The sequence below is a fragment of the Diplotaxodon limnothrissa genome, linkage group LG23 (genome assembly GCF_057381915.1).
Source record: "Diplotaxodon limnothrissa isolate DT_005_m linkage group LG23, D_limnothrissa_male_GT1.1, whole genome shotgun sequence".
NCBI classification, from domain to species: Eukaryota; Metazoa; Chordata; class Actinopteri; order Cichliformes; family Cichlidae; genus Diplotaxodon; species Diplotaxodon limnothrissa.
Genome location: NC_140617.1, coordinates 11821622 through 11846963, shown reverse-complemented (window position 1 = coordinate 11846963; position 25342 = coordinate 11821622). Strand labels below are relative to the sequence as shown.

Here is a 25342-nt window from a genome sequence, read left to right as displayed (position 1 = left end):
TCATACAGCAACCTGTGTGCGCGCATGTCTGTGCATGTGAGGAGGGTTTCATACATGTCTCCGTTTATCAGTTGCATCACATCAAACCTTGTCCCCTGTAGTCAGGTGTTGATGCTGTCACACGGTTGTTTTTCTGTGCTGGCAGAGTGCGGTTGTAAGATTAAACTTTCTGCAGTCATTCATGTAATTAGAATATGAATATGAATTTCCTGTGTTTCCTGTCGCACTGTTTTCTCTTCAGGTGCACTGTAGTGTCAGTATTTGTGATCAGTAAACTATCCCTGGATCAAGTTAAGATTATATTCCAGACATTCATTCAAAGAGGTTTAAGGAACACCAACAGAAACACGGGCAGATGTTTATCAGAAGGCAGTTATTTGGTGTTTCCACCTGCACAAATATGTTTTCCTTCCATTTAAACCAGCGGTAGCAAGTACTTCAGAGAGCAGCGCGTGCATGAAAGCTACAAGTGCATCGGGCACATGAGAAAACCTAAACAGCACATGCAGATCAACTGCAACTGACAGAAGGGAGCAAAAATGAGTGCATGCTGAAGGTGCTCCGCTGTAACTGCTCTTCCCCATTTTGACAAGCTGAGGTTAGCTCAGAGAGCAGCTTTGCCCTCAGAACAGACATAACTTTTCCGGTGCCAACCTCAAAGTCTAACTAGAAACGATTAGAACGAAAGATAAGCAGGGCAGCCTCAAGAAGACACAAGTTTGCTTTAAAAATGTGCGACTACACGTGTGTGACTGTGAGAGGCAGCGAAACGCAGCAGGGGGAGTAACTGAAGCGGATGGGAAGTGTTTTATACTGACTGAGCTGGCCCCCTGAGCTTCACATGCACTCAGTTCAGTGACAGAAGCAAAGTGTGAGAGAAGCGGAAGAGCGGGTTAGGTGTTAGATTCCCGATGGCGTCTGCTTCAAGCAGCAGAGTGGACGAGCAGCCGCCGGCACTGCCTGTCAAACAGCACAGGTAAGCATTATCTTTCTGTCAGAAGGAGAAACCTTTATGGCTCCTTTTGACATGTTTTTCATTGAATTTTAATAATATTTTCACTCCACACCCAAACCTGACAATGGAGCAGCAGGCAGCTTTTGCTGTGCATATATTGCAATTGCATGTATTTCCTCAGGCATTCCAGCGTGGAGTCTGACTGCAGCCCTGTGGTACCACAGCATCAAAGTTCCGCATACAACGATGTCTTTCCTGAACCCACCGACTGCAATGCAGCCCAGTGCCCCATACACCAACGCTACGGTAGGTTTGGAGAACGATGACACCAAAATATCTCTGCAACAATAAATTAGGCAAATAGCACTGTGGTTTACTGATTACTGAAGTATATGGCTCGGTGTGATGGGAAAAAAAAATACTATTACATCTGGTTCTTTTTTCTCAGTTCGCCTTTCAGTTCATGAGAACTCGAGAGGAAGTCACCTTACAAAACTTTTACTTTCACTGAAAAGGCAAACGGGGTAAATGTCCTTATACTGAATGACTCCTTTGGAGGTGTGATTGTACTATGCAAGCAAGTTCCTCTCAAATAGGAGTGTCAAACTTTCTCTGGGCCACATGCATTCAGTTTCATATTAAGTAGGCTGCACCAGAAAAAGAAACTACTACTAAACAATTAATAATGAAGTACATTCTTAAAATATTCCCATTTATTGAGCCAACCCTCACCGATCAGCTCATGAACAGTCAGTGTTGTTTTTGTAAACATAAGTGCAGTTTCAGCAGTATGTCTGTTTTACAAAACTATTTTACCTCAGTGTGTCTCTGTATTGTGTTTAAACTACTTCCCCTTCTTTGCCTGCTGTTGTTGTCTGACTTTAATTCCTCTGATGGTGTTGCTCAGATCCGTGCAGACACCTGGAGAGATTTTACTCTGATATCAACCCACCGCCTGTCCCGAAGAAGAGGTTACATCGTGCTTTATCCCTCCCGCCCACCCATGTGCCTTCGTTGCCTCACATGTCACCCTTTTCTCCTCTGCAAAGATTCCCCCAGAACTTTGACAATCCGCTGTACATGATGGCACCCAAACAAGATCTTTTTTTCTCAGAGGAGCTAGAAGAGTTTAAACCATCCACAAGCAGTCCTGTCTCCGTAGTGTCCTTCTCCCAGCTGTCGTTTGACACTCCGGACGAAGATCTTCCCTACATCTTCCACAGCTTTGTCGATCAGGGGGTTGTTTCTCATGGGATTCAGCATCGCCATCTACTCTTTCTTAGAAGCATGGCACAGACTGTGGAGGCAAGGAATCTGCTAGAGGGCTCTAGAAGGGATGTGAGCTCATACCAGCCTCAGGACTTCCTCTTGCATAAGGGCAGCCAGCCAAAGGAGATTGGAAACATGACTTACTACAGCCTGCACAGCCCAAAGTTCCCACAGAGAGTGCTCGGTTTAAGGGTAATGTTGCATGTCTTTTATTCATTTTGCATAGTTTACAACCAGCTCTGTGTGCATGTTGTGATTTGTAGTTGTTACATTTCCCTTGAAATTGTCTGCAAAACCAAGTGGTAGGAATGTTGCTCATAGCAACCAGTAAAACAAATATGATCTTTATCGGCACTTGCAAGTGCTACAATGGCTTGTGGTGGCAAAAACGCTTCCTCTGAACTATAGTATACCCACGGCTGCAGCAGAGTCGACTTTTTTTGACATATTTATCACTCAGCACTTCAGTGGTTTGATTGCTGCTTCTCTGTGCAGGTACACAAACACATTGATGAGGTTTTCTCCACTCAAATCCAGCGGCAGCCGCCACACGTCAACGTGCGAGATGTTATTACTTATTTCCCAACCAGCAACAGCTACAGAACCAGTGAAACTCGAGATCCTGCTAATCCACCAGGTGGAAGCAGCACTGAGCGTGCAGCAGAAGCCACGAACCTCTGCAAGCTCACAGTTCAGTCTTTCCTCCAGAAAGGCCATGCCATGAGCGTGGAAAGAGACCTGCCACACGCCAGCCTGGATGATTTTGTTAAAGACAGCAGCTCGCTGCAGAGCACAGACTCTGTGCGTTATTATAGACAGGTGTGTGCTCTGTTGCTGCAGATATTAATGGGTACACACCATCTATACAGTAAGAGAGGCACTGCAGCTGAGCTCAAACCCCAGGAGATCCTTCTAGTGTGGCCCGATGGGAAGAGGGACAAGGCAGAAAACAACTTGAATAAGGACGCCTCTGAGGAGAAGGAAGAAACGGAGTGGGTAAACACTCCAGAAAAAGGGAGGATTCAGACTTTATGGAGGACGAGAGGCTGTCCTCGTGTGGTGCTAAAGCCACAGACTTTCGCTCAACCCCTCACCTCCATCAAATCTCAAATTACAGCTTTAATCCAGTCCTGCTGGCAAGAGAGTGCGACATCTCCGGGTTCAGTACCAGATGTTTGCAAATCCTCCTACCAAAAAGGGCTTCTTCATCTGTCCTCTCTGCTTGAGAGCGACAGCGGGGCTCAGATGGTGGACATGGTAGCCATGCTTCAGGTGCTCCTCTGGGGCCCACACGTCTCTATCTTCAACCAAGGAGGCCCTGCAACCACCATTATACATAACTGGCTGACAGTCAAGCGGGCGCTGCTGGTTATGAAGTTGGCCGAAAAGGGGCTGATCGAGGATCGGTCTCTTCTGGACTGGGAGGACTGTATGTGCTTGCAGTATCTGTCCTTTACAGACTCTGAAACAGTTGCGAGTGTGGCCAATGAGCTGTGGCACACAGTGAACGCTGAGCAAAGTTTATAGTCGATATCAAAGGAGTCCGTCGTTATCACCCGACTGAAAGGGAAAAACAGTCCAGATTGAGGAATAATCCACTTCAGTGCATTCTCCTTCATCAGCTGTTCATGTGCTGCACTTCATAATGTAAAACTAGTCTATTAAAAAGACTCCACTGGTTTAAAAAAAAAAAAAAAAAAAGGCTGTTTTGTCAACTTCATCTGACTCTTGTGTCAGTTTTTGTCTGTACACTTTACTTCTCTCTAGTTATTGGGTGGGTTTCAAGTTTAAAAAAAAAAAAAAAAAAAAGGTGTGAAGGTGGGGCATGGTTTCTGTTCTCAAGACCTTCACAAAAATACTGTGTGTAAATGAATGCGACTTCATGCAAGTTGTTGACTTTCTGAAGGGGATTAACCTTATTCCCCGTATCCCAAATCAAGACGTTACGAAATGCAGCCAGGAGCTTACACAACTACTACTGGCTCTAGCTTTGGCTAACACAACTAAATGCTTTCTCCTTTTAGAGGGTGTAATTATGTTTCATGACACCACAGAAACCACAGTTTAAGGTGAGCACTTTTATTTAGTACAGTTACAACATGCACGTCCCTATCAAGTGTATCGAAACAAATTAAAATCATGCACACATTAAAAAAAAATCAACAGGAGAATCAACTGAAATCTATATTTCTAATTACATGAGTAAGCTCAATATAACTCATAAATATATTTGAGATGATGAGGGTTTAGAGAGAACGAGCAGGAAGCCAACACTACACATCGGGGAAAGTATCACAGCAGTAAGGATGCATTGCCCAAATATTACGTGTCGCTTGATTTACATTCCTGACATATTAACATCTTACCCTAGTGCAAATCGTAATGAAACACAGCACGTGGCAGGTAAAACACACCTCAACCATACTGAGCTTGGATGACATTTTTATAAACAAAATTATAAAGATGTGGTTGTGGATTGAAATAAAAAACAACAAACAAAAAAAAGATTTTTAACTGCTCAGCGTAATTTTAATCATCATCTGAAGAGTCACGCTCGATGCTGTAAGCCATGAAGAAAGCGTCAGGGCGGGAAGGGACGAGGGGATGACCTGGTCTCACAATCTCAAAGCCCAGGAAACTGAATGTACGCAGCAAGGATGCTATGGAGGACGACACAAGGAGAGATCAGAACAGAGCAAAAGCAGCTCATCTTCCATGAACATATAGACACGACACTGCCACTGTGAGTGTGCTGAAAAGCACCATGCAGAGAAAAGCTCTCAGCACTGTAAACACATCAGTACAGACTTGGACCAGATGTTAGAATCAACACACCCGTGACATTTCATAATCACACTGTTCACTAACAGCATCTGTGGTGGTACAGTGGACATTAGTCTGCATAACATGAGTAAGTTAGTTAATTATTAGATAAATCAGCAAGACTGTGCTCAGAAACATCCGGCACGTGTTGCAACATCTGAGCTCTTTAACGAAGAGTCTGGCCTGAGTCCAGTGCTACTTATTTTTGGAGTCGTGAGCAGTACATCGCACATTTATTACAGGTCTGGAAACTAGTGTGAAGAGGTAATGAGGTTCATAACATCTGCAGGCAGTATGCATTTAAAACATGCTTAACAACAAAAACATTACTCTGTTTCCTGATATAGCTCAGTATTTTATATAAAGCGTTAACAGTTTTAATTTGCATCAAAGAAAAAACAAAAAACCCCTCACCTCTATCATCACGGCTCTTGTGAAAACAGATGAAAACGTGGTCAACCTGCAGCTGCTCTTCTGCAAACTCCAGCAGAAGGGCAAAACTGGAAAGAAACAGAGCAAACAAGAAGGGTTAATGTTTTGTCAGAGGGTTGTTAATAATTTGAGGCAGAGCACATTTCACCCAAAGATTAGAGGTCCTTCGTTTATTTATTTATTTTTTTCCAAATACCATTTTTGCTTTTAAGATTTTTTTTTCCAGTGTGGATGTGAATATTATTATACCTGCCTATATACTGCATCAGGAAACACGAGTAGATGTGTGTTTCTGCTTTAGCAGTTACCAGTAAGTAAAAGCGTCTGGTCTACTTCCTCTTACTTGAATCACTTGCAAACAAGTTTTGCCTGCTCACCTGTCTTTGCTGCCCTCGGGCAAAGCTCCAGGAGGGATTTCAACGTACAGGTTTCCTCCTTTCAGCGCCGCCCTCCATACACAGTGCTTTCCTTCGGAGCGCCGGGGCTCAAAGAGTAAGAAGCGCACTCTGCTATTGGCAGGGGAAGGTTCCTCAAGAACCAGCAACTGAGCATCCTGGGAAAGTGTAGTTTAGGTTATGTTAAAAATTAAATTGCACATACCAGCAGGGAAATTTCTGTATTTCTTTTTAAGCTTTCATCACTTACAGAATAGAACAGCTTAGCTGAAAGATTGCGATCCCGTTGGTCATTCCCTCGCCCACCTGGGATCTTCAGGGGTGGGAGAGGGGCATCAGGAGCACCACAGAGGCCCCGGACACGGGTTACTGCAACAGCGGGAGCACCTCAAAGGACTTGAGATACTGGATAGCGAAACAAACGCACACACAGATGGAACCATCATGAGCTGGGTATTCAGTCGAGATTCTGCTACCAAACACAAACCAAACTCTTTATAAGCAGCAGGTTCGGCACAAATTAAACTGCAGAGTGACTCATCTGCAATACTGCAGTAAAACATTTGCTAACCCCAAGTGAGTCTTCAGACACAAAAGCACAAGACTGGGGGAACCGGTTCAATCAATAACCGTTCCTGTGTTGAGCACAGATGCGTGCATGACGTGCCGACGGATGAGGAACGCGTAACGGAAAGGAGAAGTGGTTTATGTCACACCACCACATCACTGATGCCTCACTTAAACTGTTAGCAATTTTCTGTCAGCTGTCAGTCAAATATTGACCACCAACTATGAGAAATTGTTTGCCTTTGTCTCACAAAGACACATCGAGGCTACGGCTCATGTGGGAAAGGAAGCAAACTTCAGAAAGCTAACGTTTGTCAGGCACACTTCTGCTGCGGTCACTTTAAGCTTGTTCCACGGTTCTCACAGGAAACCTGCCAGAAGAACGGGCTATTTTTTCCTCTAGCCACTAGCCTACTTTAGCCCTTCACTCACTGTGTAGCTCCAGTTTAAGAGACGGGGATAAACAATACTCAACAGCCATTATAATCCAGTGCTGTGTCACAGCACTCCTCAGATTTAGCTTGCTGTGACTGCATACATTTACAGCTTTGAGCAAAGGCCTGTTCACTGGGATTCTATTAGGAACAAAAATAACAGCACCGCAAACACCATCACACACAGAGATGCTCTCTTACGCAAATGCCACCAATGCGCTACATGTTGAGCAGAGGTGCGGAAACCAGTGTCATTTGCAGTGTATAATATTCAACTTATGATCTCACAGAGGATTGGGATTTTAACCAAATGCAGTTACTCCCTAAATCCAGTAATCAGATTAGGAAAGGAAGCCACTTGCCATCCTTGCAGAACCCCTCAACGCCTCCTCCCTGCGATTTAAAGAGAACACGAAGTTCTCAGTCAGTTTCTACCTTTAGCGTTCTTTGAGACTGACATGTGAACAGTAGGCAGCACCGCACAATGACACCCTGGGGGTCATCTTAATAAAAACAGCTGCCGTGAATAGTGTTTGTAGGAGAGTCTGCTGTAAATGAACATCATTGTAAAGGACATCTGCACTAAATCTCATGCATCCATCTAGCAGAGAATCATCTTTAATCTCATGTTCTAGCCTGCACTGTTATAATGAGACTCTTTAATGTAGTATGACATTTGCGATGTGGTTTTTTTAGCTCACCTAACACGTTCTGGCTTTCAACAAAAGACAAATTAGCAGGTTAAAAAGGTAACATTCTTTAATGCAGGGTTAAATTTGCACAAGTTTAAATACCTTTGATTTTATCAGGTGGTCAAAGATGAAAAGAATGAAAAGAAAAGGCCTAGCCTTCTCTTAAGGTAACAGACTTTTTTACCTTGGGAGGGGGGGAGGCTATTAGCTGCTATAATAGATGTTATTTTAATGCATGCTTTATTATTGGAAGATGTGGATGTTAAACCACCCTTATCGCACATGATAGCTCTGTGTCAGCATATTCATAAAGCCATTTTTTCAAGCTTCGGCTTAAAGAGAAACACTATTATATAATATACATACATAATATCTAACCATGACAATTACATAACTATATCCAACTTCCAACCAACTAGTTGCCACGAGAAGCAAAAATACATCAAGATTTGTGTGTAGGCCATAACTTCCAAAATTCCCCATACAGCACCCACCCTGCCCCCCTCCGTTCCTCCTCCCCCGCAGTGGAAATTTCCTATGAGCGCCTCAAACACTATAGATCAGCACAAACAGAGCGCGTCAACAAATCCTGTCAGGGCACGAGTGGTGCAACCACAACCGACCACCAGACTGGGTTAATCGCTAACAACCAGTTTCGAGGCATCCATCCCCACCAGTCTCCTCACTTCCAGTCAATCGGTACTTTAACTGCACCCAAACAGGCACACGGCTTGCTGAAGAATGGCCCCGCAGCAGCTCGCATAAATCAAACCGAATCGGATTAAAAACATTACAAAGGTTTTTCTGAACGTCGGTAAAACGTATTCCCTGTCCGCCCACCTGGAACCCGTGTTTTCCAGAAGTTACTGGGTGTCTTATCGTGGGTTCAGAAGGGCGAAAAGAAAAAAAGAAAATAAAATATATAAATAAATAAGAAAATCCCTGAAACCACGAATTAATCCGTACAGCCATCATTTTAACTACATGGTTAGCTAACTTTACATAACCCCGCGCAAAAAATGTCGTACTAGTTCTACATCACAAAAGCCACATCAAAAAAGATAGTAACATGGTTTCAAAGCCATTGATCATTTCCATTGCCAAGGACGAAAATATGAACGCATCCGTCAGATTACCTAATGCTAAAGAGCTAGCATTTAGCTTAAATGTCTACGCTAATATTTAAAGGGGAAACACACCTAGTAATGATAAAACACTCTTATTCCGCTTTTTAACACGCAAAATTTGTATTTTAAATGTTATAAATTATAATTCTAGTCGCAACCAGGTCTTAATAGAAAACCTTACGACACGTTAGCCCAGCCATCGATAACGCGAACCTGTGGCGTTTGACATATTAGCTGACGCGTTAGCATCTGTGAAGCTACCAAAGCGGCGCTGTCACTTCTAACATTTTGGTCATAATCCCGGTACTACGGTGTATTTAAGGTGATTAATATGCATCTTTTATGGAATTGAAATAAGCTACCCGTGATTAATAATGTTCTCTAGAAATGTCAACTGAAATAAGTGTCGCTGTTATGTAAACATGAAAGGCTGTGCTAGTCGCCCCACAGCGTATGCGAAAGCTAGGCCGCGGTTTTTAAACGTAGCTTAGCTTAGCTCACTGAGAGCAGCTGACACGGACCACAACATACCTTTCACTTTCAGGTTTATTACTGGACTTCTCGATAACAGGCATCTCGGGTAAGTTTCTCTCTTTTTCTCTAGCAAAACAGTGACTATTCAAAATCGTCTGTAGGTTAGATTTAACCATCCGGCCAGCGTCCACACCAGCTGCTCCCTCTGTCCTCTCCTCGTCACCGTATGCTGGGCTAACAAGCGGGGAGCTGCGGTATTTGGCAGAGGCGTGTTCTGTCAGTCTGACGTTTACTGTCGAAATGTGACGCAGTTACTCAGTACCATCACTTCACGGTGTAATAAAATATACAACAATAAAACAACGCGTACAGAATAAAAAGATTTATATCACAAAAGAATATCTAAGTAGTAATACATTGGGCTTTAGATTTGGCTTTAGATTGGGCACATCTTTTAAAAACAGCTGAAGACATTTTTATATAGAAAAGCTTTTGATTAATTTGTTATTACGTTGTTTTTATTGTTTTTTCATTGGTTTACCTTGCTGTTTTATTTACTGTTACATTGTTTCCATTTCTTGTACTGTAAAGCACTTTGTGATTTTTTTTATCTATGAAAAGCGCTATATAAATAAATTTTACCTACTTACTGCGTACCCCTGGTACAGACGGTCTTGTTTTGTGTAGAATTAGCATAGCTTTTTCTATTTGTCTTTTGTTTTATATATATAATTTATCCCAAAAATAGAATTGAGTTGTATCATTTTTGCCAAGTCAAGTGGCTTTAATGTCATTTCAACCATGTGCAGTGGAACAGTAGACCATGGTTTAGCCGAGTACATATTTGAGTAGTAGGTTATTATTGCTGATCAAAAAGACTGGACTGCTCCGGTTGAGTAATTTTTTCAGACAAAGTTTGGACATGTGCAGAGCAGGGATATGGATATACTGGACAAATGCTGTTAAAAATGGAGCTGCCAGGCCGGAGGAAGGCCTGCAGAGAGTTGATGTGACAGGACGATGGTAGGTAAAGGATGACATGGATGCAGATGATGTGCTGTGGTGACCCCTGAAGGGAGCAGCCAAAAGAAGAATTGAAAGAAGAAGGAGAAGTTATTACTGATGATGATGCCTTTATTGACACTATATACAGCAATACACTGAGACTGCAGGTTCCCAATCATACACATCAGTGTCATGTGAATTTAGTAACATACAGAATCAATGAATTGGGACTAATTTATTATGTGATGAACTTTTAACAATGTGTTGTGTTTTAGGACCTCCTCATAATTAAGTAAACTTTTACCCCACCCTGGTAACTCTGGCTTATCTTCCTCTGAGCTGTGGAGGAGTAGGAGTGTTCATGGCACTGGAAGGCGGGTGTTACTAATCCTTGTTCACCTACTGGCTTACTGCTATTAAGTTTGAGTGTCCCTTTCCCTGTTTTCACACCCGTGCCTGTCAATCAAGCAAAGAAGCAGGTGCAGAGCGTGTACACAACCGCAGCAGCACAGCTCTACTATCCCTCACCTCTGTGGTTAAGCACAACTGAAAATCAGGTAAGCATATTTTTCTGTCCAGAGGTTCATATCAAACTAAACCCTGAGCTCCATATTTGTCTTTCTAAAGAGCTGCGTGTGCCTATTTTAAGCTGTGTTAGTGTCACATGTTAGTGTGTGGCTTGGAAGAGGGTGCAAAAGGCAGTACAGGGGAAAGTGGAATATGATCACAGATATAAGATATCGAGGATTATACAAACCCCACGTGTGATCATTCTGTGTATTCTGTGTACTGCTATTTTACTAAATCTCAACCACACAGTCCTACTGAATCTTTCCTCATCTTGCAGTGTTATTTTTCAGCCTTAAGAAGCTGGAGCAGGCCTGTCTGAAGGCTTCACGAGTAAGACACATGTTTCACTAAACAGCCACCAGACTGATGAAACTGAGCATGGACTAAATGCGTCTGACTCGTGTCTGTCTGCAGTGTCTTATGAGCGGATTCTGTGCATTGAAAATCTGAGCGATGTTCCAAATCCGTGGAAAGGATTCACTGTGAACCGCTGTTTAGTGGCGGCGCTGGTTGTGCTACTGGTGAGCTCAGGAGTTAACGAAGTGCATGGTGAGTGCCAGTGCACTGTCTCTTTACCCCCATCAGACATGTTTTGAGCTTGTTTCTGACAGATTGCTGTGATTTGTAACAGCCGACAGCTTCTGTGTAACACGCTCTCAGTCTTTCGTGCGATTGTGTTTTCTAGATGCTCTGGACTATTTTGTTGAAGAGACAGGTGTGTGGTCTTTCTTTGGAAGTCTGCAGAGTGCTTCAATAACACAGGTATGGTTTCTCGTGATTCTGTCAGTTAGCCTGCAACTGTTCTTGTTTAAAGACTGAGGGTGATTTTATGTGTAATGTACAGATACAGTAAAGTTTTCCTCCTTTCGATGTGGAGGAGCAGCTGCTCCTCCACATCGAAAGGAGCCAGTTGAGGTAGTTCGGGCATCTGACAAGGATGCCCTCTGGGCGCCTCCTGGGTGAGAGTTCCGGGCAGGTCCCACAGGAAGGAGGCCCCGGGGCAGACCCAGGACACGCTGGAGAGATTATATCTCTCGCCTGGCCTGGGAACGCCTTGGTGTTCCCCTGGATAAGCTGGAGGAGGTGGCTGGGGAGAGGGAGTTCTGGGATTCTCTGCTTGGGCTGCTGCCCCCGCGATCCAGCCCCAGTTAAGCAGAGGAAAGTAGATGGATGGATCGACAGTAAAGTTTTTTACTCGGTTTTCTGGATCAGCCACAGCTGAATACAGAGTCGTGCTCATTTCCAGCTCGGTATTTTAGTACTTGGACTTTTAATCATATATCTTAAACATCATCCTTTAATGGGGCAACCCTTCAGTTCATCCGCTGTGTGAAATGAGCCATTTTAGCTTTTCTGCCTTTAAAGCCGTAATCCATCTTCTTCTCTTGGTGTTCAAGCATCTCAGTGACAAGCTATCAGTCTGAGAGGGCCATATTAGTGATATCTGCTTCTCCTGGCATCATAAAGCAACAACAGTAGGATAAACAGGGCAAAATGGAGAATAATGGGCCTGCTGTAAATTCACAGAGGTTTTGAGAAAGTCTTTGTCAGATTTGGAAATAAGGGAACTGTAAAGTGTCCGTTTGTATGGCTGAGAATTAACAAATACCCGGTCAACACACAGCTGATGAACCACTGGATGGCTCCATACTCCCCTTACATATAATCTTACTGGTTTAAACAATTTTATTCCTCTTTTTTAAAGACTGAATGAGCAAACCTACCCTCTCATAGCTGAAAAAATAAAGTTTTGCAAGACTGACGGTAGCAGTATCTGTTCAACCCAAAGCATAAAGCATGAAACACTGTGTAAAGTGCACGTGTTGGTGTACTGAGCAGAGCTGACTGGTGATCCTGTAGACTAGAGCAGTGAACAGCATTTGGAGCTTCTGTGTGTTAAAAGAACAACATCAGAAGTGTATCTTATAGTGCGTCTTATTTTACATACATCGAGATTGCTATGTTCTACAATCAAGGTCACCTGTTTCTGATTCTTCCACACGTTTTTAAGCGTTAAAGACATCAGAGTGCGTCCCGTGTCTAGATGACATCATCTGTGCACCCATCTGGACTATTTCGGTGTGATTTTCCCATTTTTGGAGATGTATGCCTTAATGAGACTGTTGTGAGCAGTTTCATGCTGAAAGTATTTTCCTTTGAGAGAATTACAAATACCAACCAAAAGAGGTTTGCAGCTAGCTGCAGTTCAGCTGAAGGGGGGGGGGTGCCACGATTACATCCTGTCACCAGAGTTATTATAGTATTTTGTATTCTCTAATAAGTTTTTATTGTATTTTGACTTTTTGTTTTTACTGTTCGAAAATTTTTCGTTTTTATTCGGTGCAGTGTTAGTTTTTATCTTTTATTGTATGTCAGAGGTAAGATTTAGAAAAAGCAGAACATCTATTTCAATCAAACTATAAGTTTTTGTCTGGTAAAGATCCAAAGCATCAAACACGTTTATCAAAACCTCATCAACTTACAGGTTAAACAAGATTAACAGATGCTAAAACTCCACAATATTTCCTCTATATTTAAATTTTAGTTATGTTACGAGCCAGCTCAAAAGCTGCAACATAAATATGGAGACCAACACCAGAATTTCACAGAGAAGATTTTATTTTTTTTATTTTAAATTATATGATAAGTTAGCTAAAATAGCTGGTACCACTAAGACAAAGACTAGTGCACCTCCATGAAAACTTGCCTCAAGTATGTATAAGGTGTGGTCAATTAGCAACAGCTGAACACTCTTGCACTGCCACTGCAAAGAGATTAGGGGCTACAGAGGGGCGTAACAAGTTAGTTTTAGTTAACAGTAATAACCTTGCCTATCACAGGTTAGTGTATACTTCTTTGGGTGATGGATGCCGAACCTTTCGCAGCTATTTTTGAGAGTAACAGAGTCATTATTGTATTTTTGGTACTGCAAGATGTGTGCTTAATGATTTTCATAAATGTTCCAAAGACAGCAGAAACGTCTACAGCCGGTTTCTCCAAATCTAGGAAATGCACACTAAACTGCTCAAGCTGGACAAACAGCTCTACAGCTCAGAGGACCGAAAATAAACTGGACTTTGGATCATCTCTTTAAATATCACGTGCTCAAATATTATTATAAATGAGAATTTTTATTATGCAACAGTATAGGATTTCCACAGTATTTAGGGCTGGTTGATATGGAATCACACGTGTCTTGTCTCCCATTGTCTGCCTCCAGATCTCCATATGGGACAGCTTCACCCGGTGGTGGGGATCTGAAGAAGTCGGAGCGATTAGAAGAAGGAAGAAGCCAGTTGCTAATAAAGCAATCCTGAAACCCAAAATCAAAGCATAAAACATATACTGTAGCTTATGTAGCTGTATGGCTACGAATACAGAACTTTAAATACACTTTGCATTTAATTATCACAAGTTTGAGAAGGCTATATTTCATCCTTTTAACAGTTTAACACTCAGAAACATTATTCCAATTAAAATATTTTCAAAATGACAAGATCTGATTCATTTTAGCATCACTAATTATCAAATATCTTAACATGAATAGCATTCACATCAACTTTGTGATCTTAAGACTTGTGATCTTTAATAAAGCATAAAAGTAGTTATATTTAATTAAAAGTACATGTGGTGTATTGTAATTGATATTTCATAACTGAAACATGCACATAACTATCAGTTGTGTGAAAGTTATAAATGCTGGGGTAAAGTAGCTGTAGAGAACAGCTCTAGCGGCATCCACACTCTCTCGCAACCGCATCTGGCTTGATTGAGATGAAGGTCCCATCTGCGTTCCAGTCCACCACCTCCAGAGCTTCGTAGGCCACGGGCACGCAGCAGGGCGAACGCTCATCCGCGTTGCCGCTCTCGATGTGGGAGTTGAGCAGGATGGCGTGGTTGTTGCCGTTGGTCAGAGGGAACGCGCAGGAGCCGTGGCAATTGTTAATGTTTGCGCTGCTTGGGCCGACAAGAAGCTTCGTCAGGGACACGGTGAGAGCCCTCAGCCCACAGACGCTGCCCCTCACTGACGAACTGGGGTCTGCTCTGGTGGCCCGCAGTTTTCTTTGCGCGTCGTACGTTTGGGCCACCGTCTGCAGAGCCTTCAGCAGAAGAAACGCACGGAACTGACTCCCTCCTGGCGGACGCAGAAAGAAAACACATGCAGCACTTAAAAAGGGGATATACGTGACCTGTACAGCGGTGACGACAAAATTCACGCTAAGCAAAAAGCAAAAGTGGAAACGAGTTCCAGTTTGTAGAGTCTGTGGAGCTGATAAACTGATGAACACAGCAGAGCAAAATGACAAAATAACAAAATCTAATCAAATTAAATTTAATATAGTTGCTCATCTATATATGTCAAAGGTCACTGGTTAATATAGATCCAAATTTTACCACTGACAAAACAGCAAATGATATAATAATAGAAATGAACGTCAGCCAAGCTCACACACACTCACATGATTAGTTTTCTTAAAGACATCTGCTGATATCTAAATATTTCATGTCCAGGTTTTTGTTCTTTTGATGAATGAGATCTAATTTATTTATTTTTTAATCTGCCGTCTTCAGAACTTTTAAAATTTGAATAATAGGAATCTGTTTGTGCACAAGACTTAAAATAATCTGAACTCATAGGTCACTGGGGCCGCTGTAGAACTGAACAGACAGTCTGCAGCATGATTACTGTTTTTGGCCCATAAACCTTTGACTGTAAGGCCTGTTATAAATGGGGTTTAGAGAATCCGTGGCCACTCCCTTCACCCAACATCTCCTAAAGCTGGAAGCTGAAAGCTGCAGAGGGATACTTAACTCATTCACTGCCAGCCATTGGCAGTGAATGAGTTAAACCCATTGACTCATGCACTGCAATTGACGGCTATAGACGTCAATGGCAGTGAATGAGTTAAATGCACCCGACTGTGCAGCAGGGTGTTGTTTCATTTAAAAAAAAGATGCTTCCTATGTAACTATAACTGTTCTTGCACATGTCACCTGTGGCATGTTCTTTCTTCTGTAACGCACTCAGTTCTTTGAGCCTCCCCAGGCTCTCCTTGGCTCCCGGTGAAACCTCTTCCTCTCTGATTAGATCTGTCATTTGCACCAAAGTCTGGTCCAGTTTCTGTCTGAGCTCCTCTAACAGTGCAGCAGACAGGGCCAGCTCTCCGTGGCACACCGGCAACACAGAGCTCCAGCTCGTGAAGCCAAAGACTGTGGGAGCTGTGGAGTTGATCATTACTGCCAGCAGGGTCTCGCTGGAGGATAAGCCAAGCGAGAGGGGAGGCAGAGACTGTAAGGAGTCCAGAGGAAGTGGAGGGGATGCGAAGTGTTCCTGAGGCAGAACACCACCCAGGAAGCGTTTCATCTCACAAAGGAAGGAGGTTTGCAGAGATGCCGGGGGCGAGCCCGAAGCACATCTGGGAAAGCAAACAAAAAAACAAAGCTGAACGCGTCTCTGACGACAGTGAATGTCAGCAGAAAGAAAGCCGGGCCGACCTCGTATCAGTTCCCGTTCCCCCGGAGAAAAACAGAAGTGGACTCATGCTGATGTTACTTCCTGATTTTTCACCAATCAAGATGCTTTTTAGGTTTTGTTCTACAATGAGAGGAAATGTAAGGAGGGTACACAATGAACCACAGATGGGGAAATAAAATGAAGAAGATGATATCTCACTCATATGAGGGGGTTTTGTCTCAGCAGTAATCTGCCACCTGTCATTAACGCTCCCCTCTGATGATTTTCCTGTCAGCAGTACATACTGCGTGTCTCCTGAAATGCACACAGCCTGGAAAACAAAGCAACACAAAAACCCAGAGTTAGAGATCTGCAAACCTTTCATTACATTTTATCACCCAAGGCAGGGATGGCAAACTCGTTTTACATTGAGGGCCACTTGATGCAGCTCGATGTGAAACTCCTCTTTCAGTGAGTGTGAGAAGTTTAACTGCACATTTCATTACTGAGACATCTTAATATGAAAAAAACAAGTGCAATTTGTACACCAAGCCTCAGTTTTTGTGCATGACAGAGAAAAGTTTCTGTAGTAAATGAAGGAAATAAATGTGCAAAATTACAGAAAAACGTCCAGTAGCTCAAAGCCGTCTAGTGTGAAGTCTTTGCTGGGCCCAATCTGGCTCCCGTGCCTTATGTTTGACAGCATCCTTGAAGCAGCGTTTGCACCTGAGCTCTCTTTACCTGCGTGTTTGGCTGCAGAGACCGACTAGTGAAAGCAACTTCCAGGTCTCCTCGTGCCAGTGGACTTTCAAAGGCCAAGAGCAGCACGGGGTTCGTCCTGAGCGAAGGAGACCGTGGGAGGTCAAAGGTCAGCGTGATTGTTCCTTGCTCCTCTTCCTCTGATACATGTACTAAAAGAACAAAACCAAACAATTTACAAAGTGAAGAAAGAAAAATAGCAAGAATGCGGTTTCGGCTTTTACCTGCAGCTGGGTGCAGAACCTCCAAGCTGCTCTTCTTGTTAGCGAGGTCTAACGAGAGCGAGGCTGATGAGTGGGCAGACTGTGAGCAGAATCCAAACAGAACCAAACTGCTGTTTGTCAGTTCGCCGCTGTCCCCCACACCCTCACGCAACGCTGCAAAGATGTCCTCCACGAAGCATGGTGCAGCATGAGGCGCTGCTGCTGCTGCTGATGGGAGTGAGTACTCTGAAACGGACAAATTAGTTCACGCACTAAAGAACCAGTCTGAAGCAATAACCACATGCACGCATTTTTCCATTCAAAGTTAACGAGTTATTAATTAATTAATCAGCCGAGCGGTGTCTGACCGGTTACTGTGGGGTCCTGGGCCGGTTGCAGGGTCCAGCAGAGCGTCAGCGCCTCGCTGTAAAGAACGAGCAGACCCAACATGTTTGCAGTGTCTGCGCGTGCGTCTGTGTGGTCAGATCTCTCACAGGATGGGAGTTACATCCTCGGACCTCCCATTCTCACCACCTGGGGTCCCCTTTCTGCCAAAATAGCAGCACTGTGTGTCCTTGATGACTGAGATTATCAGTATTTGAGATATTTTAACCTGACTGTAGAGAACATTCTAAAATCAGACAGCAAACGGGACATAGATGTAAACAGAAGATGACTTTGGACACACTGAACATCCTTATCTAGCAGACACAAACAGGTTTGAGAAAGAAAGTTTCTCACAAACCTTTCACAGAACACGCCAGGCTGAAAGATGAAGAGTGTTGTTTAAGGTTTCGTGGCTGCAGAGCTAATATGCACGCTGCCTAACTTAAACAAAGAGGACAGTAGAACTGGAGGTTTGCTTCCATCACGTCGACAACAAAGCTCAAAACGACTTTAAAGAAACACTTTGCAGTTTTGGTATATCTGCTTACTTGTTTACGTGTTTATTGCTATGTGTCCAAAGACAAAAGGTATTTGTCTTCATCTTTGCTGTCCACCCACAGATACCGATTAATATATACAATAGAAATAGAACAGATAAATACAAATAGTACAAATAAATAAATAAAGACAGAAAAGGAGACAATATAGTGAAGTGTGAAATAGGTCAGCTTGTTCAAGAGTCTGATCGCAGTGGGGAAGAAGGAGTTGAAGGATTTCACACTTCTAAACCTCTGTCCTGAGGGCAGAAGCGGGAACAGTCCGTGTTGGGGGTGTGGGGGGTCTTTGAGGATGGAGGCAGCTCTCCTTTAGACTCTGCGATGGTAGATGCTCTGCAGAGAGGGCAGCAGAGTCCTGATTATCTTCCCTGCAGTTGTTATCACTCTCTGCAGGTGTTTGCGGTCCATGGCAGTAGTGCTGCCGTACCATGCAGTGATGCAGCTGGTCAGTGTGCTCTCCACAATGCAGCTGTAGAACCTGCTGAGGATCTTGGCCGATATACCAAATTTCCTCAGCCTCCTCAGGAAATACAGCCGCTGCTGAGCCTTCTTGACCAGCTGTGTGGTGTTCAGTGTCCAGGTGAGGTCCTCAGAGATGTAGACGCCCAGGTATCTAAAACTGCTCACCCTCTCCACTTCAAGGCCCCGGATAAACAGCGGCTGGTGAGGCCTCCTCTTCTTCCTCGTGTCCACTATCATCTCCTTTGTCTTTTCAGTGTTGAGGGTGGGGTTGTTGTCCTCACACTATGACACCAGACTGGCCACCTCTCTTGTAAGCCACTTCGTCCCCTCCAGTGATGCGACTGATCACTGCAGTGTCGTCCACGAATTTCAAAATGATGTTATCTTTGTTGGAGGTGACACAGTCGTGGGCGTACAGGGTATAGAGGATGGGACTGAGGACATTTGACATTATATATGGAAAAACTGAGACGCAGAGTTGAAGTTGCACTTTCTTATATTGAGATTCACATGTAGTTAAGCTTCTTTACTCTGACAGAGCGGGGCGTTTCACTGGTCAGGTACACTTAAGACCAAAGCGGGCTGAATGTGGCCCACAATCCACAATCAGTTGGACATCCCTGCTTCAGGCTAACCATCTCCTGCCCCCGGCTCCGTGTATGATCACTAGTGACACTACTAAACACCGTTAAAAGGTTTTTATTCTACTCTAAATGAAAATCTGATCTGTTTCTATAAGACATATTATGAGCATAATAAAGAGTAGCGGACCAAGGACAGATCCCTGAGGAACTCCGACTGAATTTTGATTTGATCAACTAAAACATGAAACCTTCAGTACTTCACCTTATTTCCATTTTTTTTTTCCAGAGTCATTTCAACATTTCTAAAATTACAACAAAAATAACTATTGCAAACCGGGAAATAATCTGGTTTATAAGGACTGCAGTCTTTTAACACTTTTTATATTAATGTTTTCTAAGTACAAAATATAATGTCATTTGTTTTATTTTGCTTAATTTTCATTCAGTTAATATCTTTTCCTAATTTTTAGAGAAGTTTTGTGGAAAAGAAACCGTTCGGAGCAAAATATTTGTTCCAATCTGTTTTAGTTTGTTGCATAACTGAAATGTCATTCATTTATTTTCATCTATGTCAGATGAGAAACAAATCAGATTGTTCATCAACTGTGTGGTCTGCCTGCATTTTGGGTGAACTTACCATTAAAGGTCATGGGAAGAGAATGGGTTATCTTAATGAACCCACACCGGAGATCTGGAAGCATTCGCGCTGGAAGACGAGCAGGAAACATGTTGTCAGAGGGAGACCTGAGTGGCTTCGAGGAGCTGTTACTCCCCTCAGCATTTTCACAGCTGCAGGCTTGTTGTGCAGACAGTCAAGGTCTCAGAGCCATTTGTGGACGTTTTCCCCCGGTGATAAAGCCAAGGTTCACCATACCTTATAAATCATCAGTGAGGAATGGCAGGAAATGTTCATTGTATCAAGGCGGTGTTTGAAGCACACCAGCTTGAATGTTTTCAGTCACACTTGTGGGAAACAAGAATTGCACTTTGATGAAAAAGTAATCAACATCTACACTCCTGTTTCTCCCCATCGTATATTCACCTCTCTACAGTGGTGAGCCACAGGTGGTAACCGGGGAACGCCACAGGCCTGGCTTCAGGTGGAAAGCTTCAGTGCACGGGCCTTTTAGGAGGCTTTCTCTGAGGCATCACAGGCATTCGACACAGAATAAGGTAACATGTCTGTGAACTGAAGCAGCAGAAGCTGTTTGTTTTTACAGACCTCACCGGACCAATAATCCTCAAGTGACCAAGTTAGTGACTGAAGCGGCTCTCTTATGCAGGACTACGTTTTTCTTCATTTATGTGTTTTATAACGTTCTCCATTTCTTTTGAAAGCTGACATATTTTTAAAAACAATGTCGTTAATTGTGGTTTTTAATCACCCATCACTTTCATATCCATCTCTCTGACTCAGGCTTGCAGGACCACAGTGAACAGGCTGTTAGTCTTTCTCGGGACTGACACACACGCGTGCGCACGCACACGCACACACACACACACCACTAATGATGCTGACTTCTCAAAAACTTCAGTATCTTATACAGAGACACATTTTTTATCAACTTATTTTACATCGCGGGCCACTTGCAGGCCACTTTGAAATTACGTGAACCGGACCAGTGCAGCTTCTCTATCCGTCTCTGTGAAGAGATTTACCTACAAATTTGATCTCAGAGACATGTGGAAACAGGAAGTGCAGTTTTAACCACATCTGTTTTTCTACACGATAAAGAAATGCTGCTGTAATGAACTGAAGAAATCTGTCAGGACAACAGATACTGTGGACCAGCTGTTAAAAAAAAAAGGAAACTGCAATAGTAGATAGAAAAAAGAAAACAGAATTTTCTTTAAGGGTTTATATATTTGTTGGTTACTTTGTCTTTTCATTAGGGAAAAACTACCAAACTTGTGAAAGTTCATATTTTGCCGTCGAGCGGGCCAGATTGGAGTCTTTGCCAGGCCAACTCGGCATTACAAGGTAAATGCCGCCTACATGTGAAGTCTACTAACTTAGGATTTAGGTAGTGGGGCTTCAAACATGGTTCAGGTATGAAGATGTCAGCATGACACCCTCTTCCGTCACAGCAAACCAAATGGACTCGGACAAAGTTCACTCCAAACGCAAACTCAATATTATAAGAAACAATTTATTAATAATCATAAATTGCAGGGGAGAAAAAAAAACATTAATTCCATTTTTTCATCATAACATCTTAGGATAAAAGCACCAACATCAAACAGTAACAATGTTTCCATGAAAAACCGAGGGCCTTTTGGAAAGTAGGTTTGCCATTATTGCACCTCAAACCTGCCCTGGCTTCACCAATCAGAGAGCACTATACACATCCTGTAGGTCACGCGTGTCCTTGAAGGTTACCCCCAATTCAACGAGGGATTCAAACAAGACACCGAACCTCCTCCTTAGAGACGCAAATCTAGACAGAGGCATTTGTGAGATGAGGAAGATGCTGAAAGTTGTAGCCATTTCACAGCTTCTCGAGATCAGATCGCTCATAAAGCTCGGACTGATTGTCGGGGGTTGGGGTGTACGTGCCAGCAGGACTGCATCTGAGGAGATCTGATGAGGGCAGCTGATACATTTTTACCTTGAAATACACTGACTGAATGGTGGCCCTGGTCCTGAGTTGGGTCGTAGAGGGACTTTGTCATGCCACCTGAAGGTAAATTAACATAAGATGCAGCAGATTACGAAACTTGTTCTTTCAAGCAGTGTGGGGAGTTCCTGAGTTAAGACCTTTGGCAGGATTTCGAGTAAACAGCCTTGACTGCAAAGCTCTCAAAGATTATCTACGAATAATGTACCAGGATGCAGTATCATGTAGAACTGCACAGCTTTAAAGCCAAATCACACCCCAGAAATACATTTAAAAACTATAAAACTGCTTAAAATCTGTATGTAATGAATGGAATCCCTGCCACCTTCCTCAAAGTGCTCTGACAGGCACGTACACCCCCCTCCGCCCGCCGGTGTCCCTCCAGATTAAAGATTGAAAGGTTAGACTGGGCTGTGAGAAAAGCCACCAGGTGAGCTTGTGTGTAAGATTCTTAAACCATAAAACCCTGCAGCACAACAGGAGGAGTAGTATTCATCAATAGCTGCGATTTTCCTTGTTTTAAGTGAAGGAGAGCACCGTGCTGTCTGACTAGTAGTATTAAAAACTGACAAATCTGAAGACACAATCAAAAGCATAACATGTGACTGCAATCGTATCAAACACCAAGAATAAGAAAATCAAAACGCCATCAACAATAATTATAAAACACCTCTCAGTGCTGGTAACAAATGGACTAGTCTAATTCTAAAATGACTTTTTCTCTTCACTTGCACACAAGTGCACGGGACACGGTTTTATTTTTCTATAAAGCTTTGATTATTACACTAATATTCCCTTAGATATGCGCTGGCAAGTGAAAAATTAAAAAAACAAACACAAAAACACACACGTACAAACTGAGCTTTAGTGTAATCCCACTATCAGAGGAAAAAAGGAAGCCTGTCTGATCTCACACACACACACACACTAAGACAAGTGTTTCACATCAGCTCACGCGGCGAGGTACGGCCTCGTCAGTAAGACGTCTACAGGCGGTGTGTGTAAAGAGGCTGATGCGCAGTTCTGTATGCACCAGTGAAGATTTCGATTGTAAAGTCTGAACTGCCCTCGCTTGGAAACAGAAGCACCATTTTTCCTGCAGAATCTGGGTTGGTAAAAAAAAATTCAACACCAAAAACAAACCAAAAAACAACAACAACAAATCAAAGAAGTGAAAATACCTGAAAAAAGTGATAACAGTTCTAGTACTGGAATCTGGTGGCGTTCGAGCCGCCGCACCTTTGTGTAATAAACACACAGCCTCTGAGTTTGTGGCTGCGGGGTGTGTGTGTGTGTGTGTTTGTTTTCAGGTGCTGATGTGCAGCCATGTTAAGGTCCTCTGGTGGCAATGCTTTGCTCTGCTTCAAGCCTCCTGTTACAGGGTGAATTTAAGGGTCACAATGCCAGCACCAAATCACCCCTTTCACATATATATGTATATATATTTATATACTTATATATATTTATATAGACTGTATATAGTTACTTATTTTATATACTTTTCTGTTTATGACAGAGATGTACAATTAAAGAAAACTTATGTACAAAAACAGTGTGTCTTGTTCACCAACAGCGGGCCGATGTATGTTTAAAACATTAACAGGGGCCCCCGTGGCCGTCGCTCGGACCCCGAGCCGGCTGCACGAGAGCACTTTCATCCAAAGGTGGCGTCTACAGTTGTACACGATGCATTGAAAGAACGAGACAATAGCATATTAAATATGAGAAAGGAAATGCCAAAAAACGGCTTTACAAATGTCCCTGTGTACAGCACCAAGTACTCGACTTGTTTTTGATGTTTTCATTACAGAATAAATAAGATCAGGCATAGTCCAAACTTAGCACCATTGTTTTCAGACTGTGAGTCAAGTACACACACACACACACTAATGCATTCTACAATGTCAACACAATTCAGGATTTAGGAAAAAAAAAAAAAAGGCAAATGGAAAGACCGACAGCATAAATATAATCATCTAAATTATCCACAACTATACAGTCAGAGAATGAATCACATTCACAGTACAAACATCGTTTACAAAAACAAATTACACCGTTTTTTTAAAAAGCAAACACAGGTGTGAAAGAAGTCCAGTAGTTTGTTGTGGTTATGGTCAACTATGTTTTCCCAGTGTGTGAGGATTTGCATGCATGACTGTGTGCGTGTATTTAAACTAAACGCAGTAAAATTTCACATATCAGTCCACTTACATTTAAACCTGCCTTTCTTAACAGCACGGATAAATATGAATGCATGGATCTCTACTGTTAAGCTTAGCTTACAAAGAGGAATATTTCTGTTGCCGTTTGTGCGACTTCACAACCCGACGGGAAAGAAACAGTTAATAAATACACACAAACTCACTGAACTCTGTTGTTCTTGGACACGTGGATTCAGCTGTTTGCTGAGCCTTAACAGAGCAGCCACAGTGACGAGTGGCTGAAGAGCACCATTTCTTTTCTTCTTCTTTTTTTTAAAACAAATGTTAAATGTACTCGGCGCTGCGTTGCATTACTGACACCCAAAGGCATGTTATTAATTTACCTTATCCTCAAAATAAGGCCAAAATCAACATCCGCAGATGTTTTCCTCATTCCTCTCATCCTTCGAGAGATTTGTCTGATTATTGCTAACATTAAATATCTGACATTAGCAGAAAAACAGAAACGACTTAACTTTAAGCAAATAGCTACAAAATATTTAGTATTTTTTGAGACAGAAGGAGTCAGAGCAAACCAAACAGACACAATCTAATTTATTATTTGGCTTTGAATTAAGCACCAACAACTCATTGCAGTTTGTCACGAATTTAAATATGAAAACACAGTAAATAATGAACATGGCAGGGGTGCCAACTAACACAAGCAAGGGCTTGTACATCTTCTGCTACGTGAGCTTAATATCCAGTGCGAAGTTAGACCAAAATACAAAGCTCCTCATTTTGTTACGCAACCAAATATATTGCAGCAAATACAGAATTTCACCGAGGGAGGAAATAACGCATGCACGCAAAAGCAAAGGTCCTTGACGTCTGAGCAGAGTTCAATGAACTGGCTCTGTGTGTCTGTGTGCGTGACTCGTGAAGTGAAACTTTGGGGGGGGGGGGGGGAAGTAGACCCTGGTTTATCCTGTCGTTAAATGAGAATTCTTTTTTTTTTTCTGATTTTGCTGGATCCCGGTCGCTATAATTGGCACCAGAACAAAGAAACTACATATGAACAGATTAGATAGCACCTTAAAGTCAAACACGATATTTAAGTTCACTCAGAGCTGGACAACACTACTCCACACACAAACATGACCAGTACCTATGAATTCTGCTCAGGGTGACCATAGTGGTGGTTAGTGTGTGTGTGTGTGTGTGTGTGTGTGTGTGTGTGTGTGTGTGTGTGTGAGAGAGAGACAAAGATCCCAGTACAGAAGCCGGTCTTGGAGGCGATTGGGTAGTGCAGAGTTTGAAGCACCAGTGAATGAGGAGAGTGCCTTGGTCCACACCTGGACATTTGCATAGTTTATTTAATGTTGAGGTAGTTTTCATCAATTACCTGAAACATTCAAAGACAGACGAGGACA

The 25342-nt window shown here is 42.8% G+C and overlaps 4 protein-coding genes across 5 annotated transcripts; 2 read left to right on the top strand and 2 right to left on the bottom strand.

Moving 5' to 3' along the window:
- The first annotated feature begins 911 nt into the window (after positions 1-911).
- Positions 912-3779, top strand: LOC146607628 (inactive tyrosine-protein kinase PEAK1). The gene is made up of 4 exons (XM_085348802.1): positions 912-976; positions 1137-1261; positions 1863-2416; positions 2720-3779. Exons 1-4 carry the CDS (start codon positions 912-914, stop codon positions 3749-3751), a joined length of 1776 nt encoding a protein of 591 aa, XP_085204928.1. The 3' UTR covers positions 3752-3779.
- A 509-nt stretch (positions 3780-4288) lies between these two features.
- On the bottom strand, positions 4289-9412 carry oaz1a (ornithine decarboxylase antizyme 1a). The gene is given in 6 exon segments (XM_085347525.1): positions 4289-4884; positions 5462-5547; positions 5857-6032; positions 6125-6211; positions 6213-6279; positions 9226-9412. Coding segments are annotated over 6 exon segments (666 nt in total). The 5' UTR covers positions 9345-9412; the 3' UTR covers positions 4289-4753.
- Positions 9413-10644: 1232 nt separating this feature from the next.
- Positions 10645-14331, top strand: LOC146607626 (uncharacterized). Of its 2 annotated transcripts, none has more exons than XM_085348538.1 (5): positions 10645-10730; positions 11034-11073; positions 11158-11292; positions 11429-11505; positions 13964-14331. In XM_085348538.1, coding segments are annotated over exons 2-5 (330 nt in total). In that variant the 5' UTR covers positions 10645-10730; positions 11034-11072; the 3' UTR covers positions 14081-14331. The 2 variants fall into 2 exon arrangements, with proteins under 2 accessions (XP_085204664.1, XP_085204663.1); XM_085348537.1 differs by having other exon boundaries at positions 11021-11073.
- Positions 14332-14451: 120 nt separating this feature from the next.
- On the bottom strand, positions 14452-17610 carry amh (anti-Mullerian hormone). Its single transcript, XM_085348361.1, has 7 exons — positions 17529-17610; positions 17182-17406; positions 16940-17109; positions 16418-16529; positions 16240-16339; positions 15739-16160; positions 14452-14878 (listed from the first exon to the last, which is right to left on the bottom strand). Exons 1-7 carry the CDS (start codon positions 17608-17610, stop codon positions 14472-14474), a joined length of 1518 nt encoding a protein of 505 aa, XP_085204487.1. The 3' UTR covers positions 14452-14471.
- Between the last annotated feature and the right edge of the window lie 7732 nt (positions 17611-25342).

Excerpts from the sequence above, each read along its gene's own strand:
- LOC146607628 (XM_085348802.1), top strand. The coding sequence starts at position 912 with ATGGCGTCTGCTTCAAGCAGCAGAGTGGACGAGCAGCCGCCGGCACTG. Across the intron at positions 977-1,136 it reads CTGCCTGTCAAACAGCACAG|GCATTCCAGCGTGGAGTCTG; the intron begins GTAAGCATTATC and ends GTATTTCCTCAG. Across the intron at positions 1,262-1,862 it reads CCCCATACACCAACGCTACG|ATCCGTGCAGACACCTGGAG; the intron begins GTAGGTTTGGAG and ends GGTGTTGCTCAG.
- LOC146607626 (XM_085348538.1), top strand. Across the intron at positions 11,293-11,428 it reads AGGAGTTAACGAAGTGCATG|ATGCTCTGGACTATTTTGTT; the intron begins GTGAGTGCCAGT and ends TGTGTTTTCTAG. Across the intron at positions 11,506-13,963 it reads AGAGTGCTTCAATAACACAG|ATCTCCATATGGGACAGCTT; the intron begins GTATGGTTTCTC and ends GTCTGCCTCCAG.
- amh (XM_085348361.1), bottom strand. The coding sequence starts at position 17,610 with ATGTTGGGTCTGCTCGTTCTTTACAGCGAGGCGCTGACGCTCTGCTGG. Across the intron at positions 17,407-17,528 it reads CCAGGACCCCACAGTAACCG|AGTACTCACTCCCATCAGCA; the intron begins GTCAGACACCGC and ends TGTCCGTTTCAG. Across the intron at positions 16,161-16,239 it reads GGAACGGGAACTGATACGAG|ATGTGCTTCGGGCTCGCCCC; the intron begins GTCGGCCCGGCT and ends TTGCTTTCCCAG.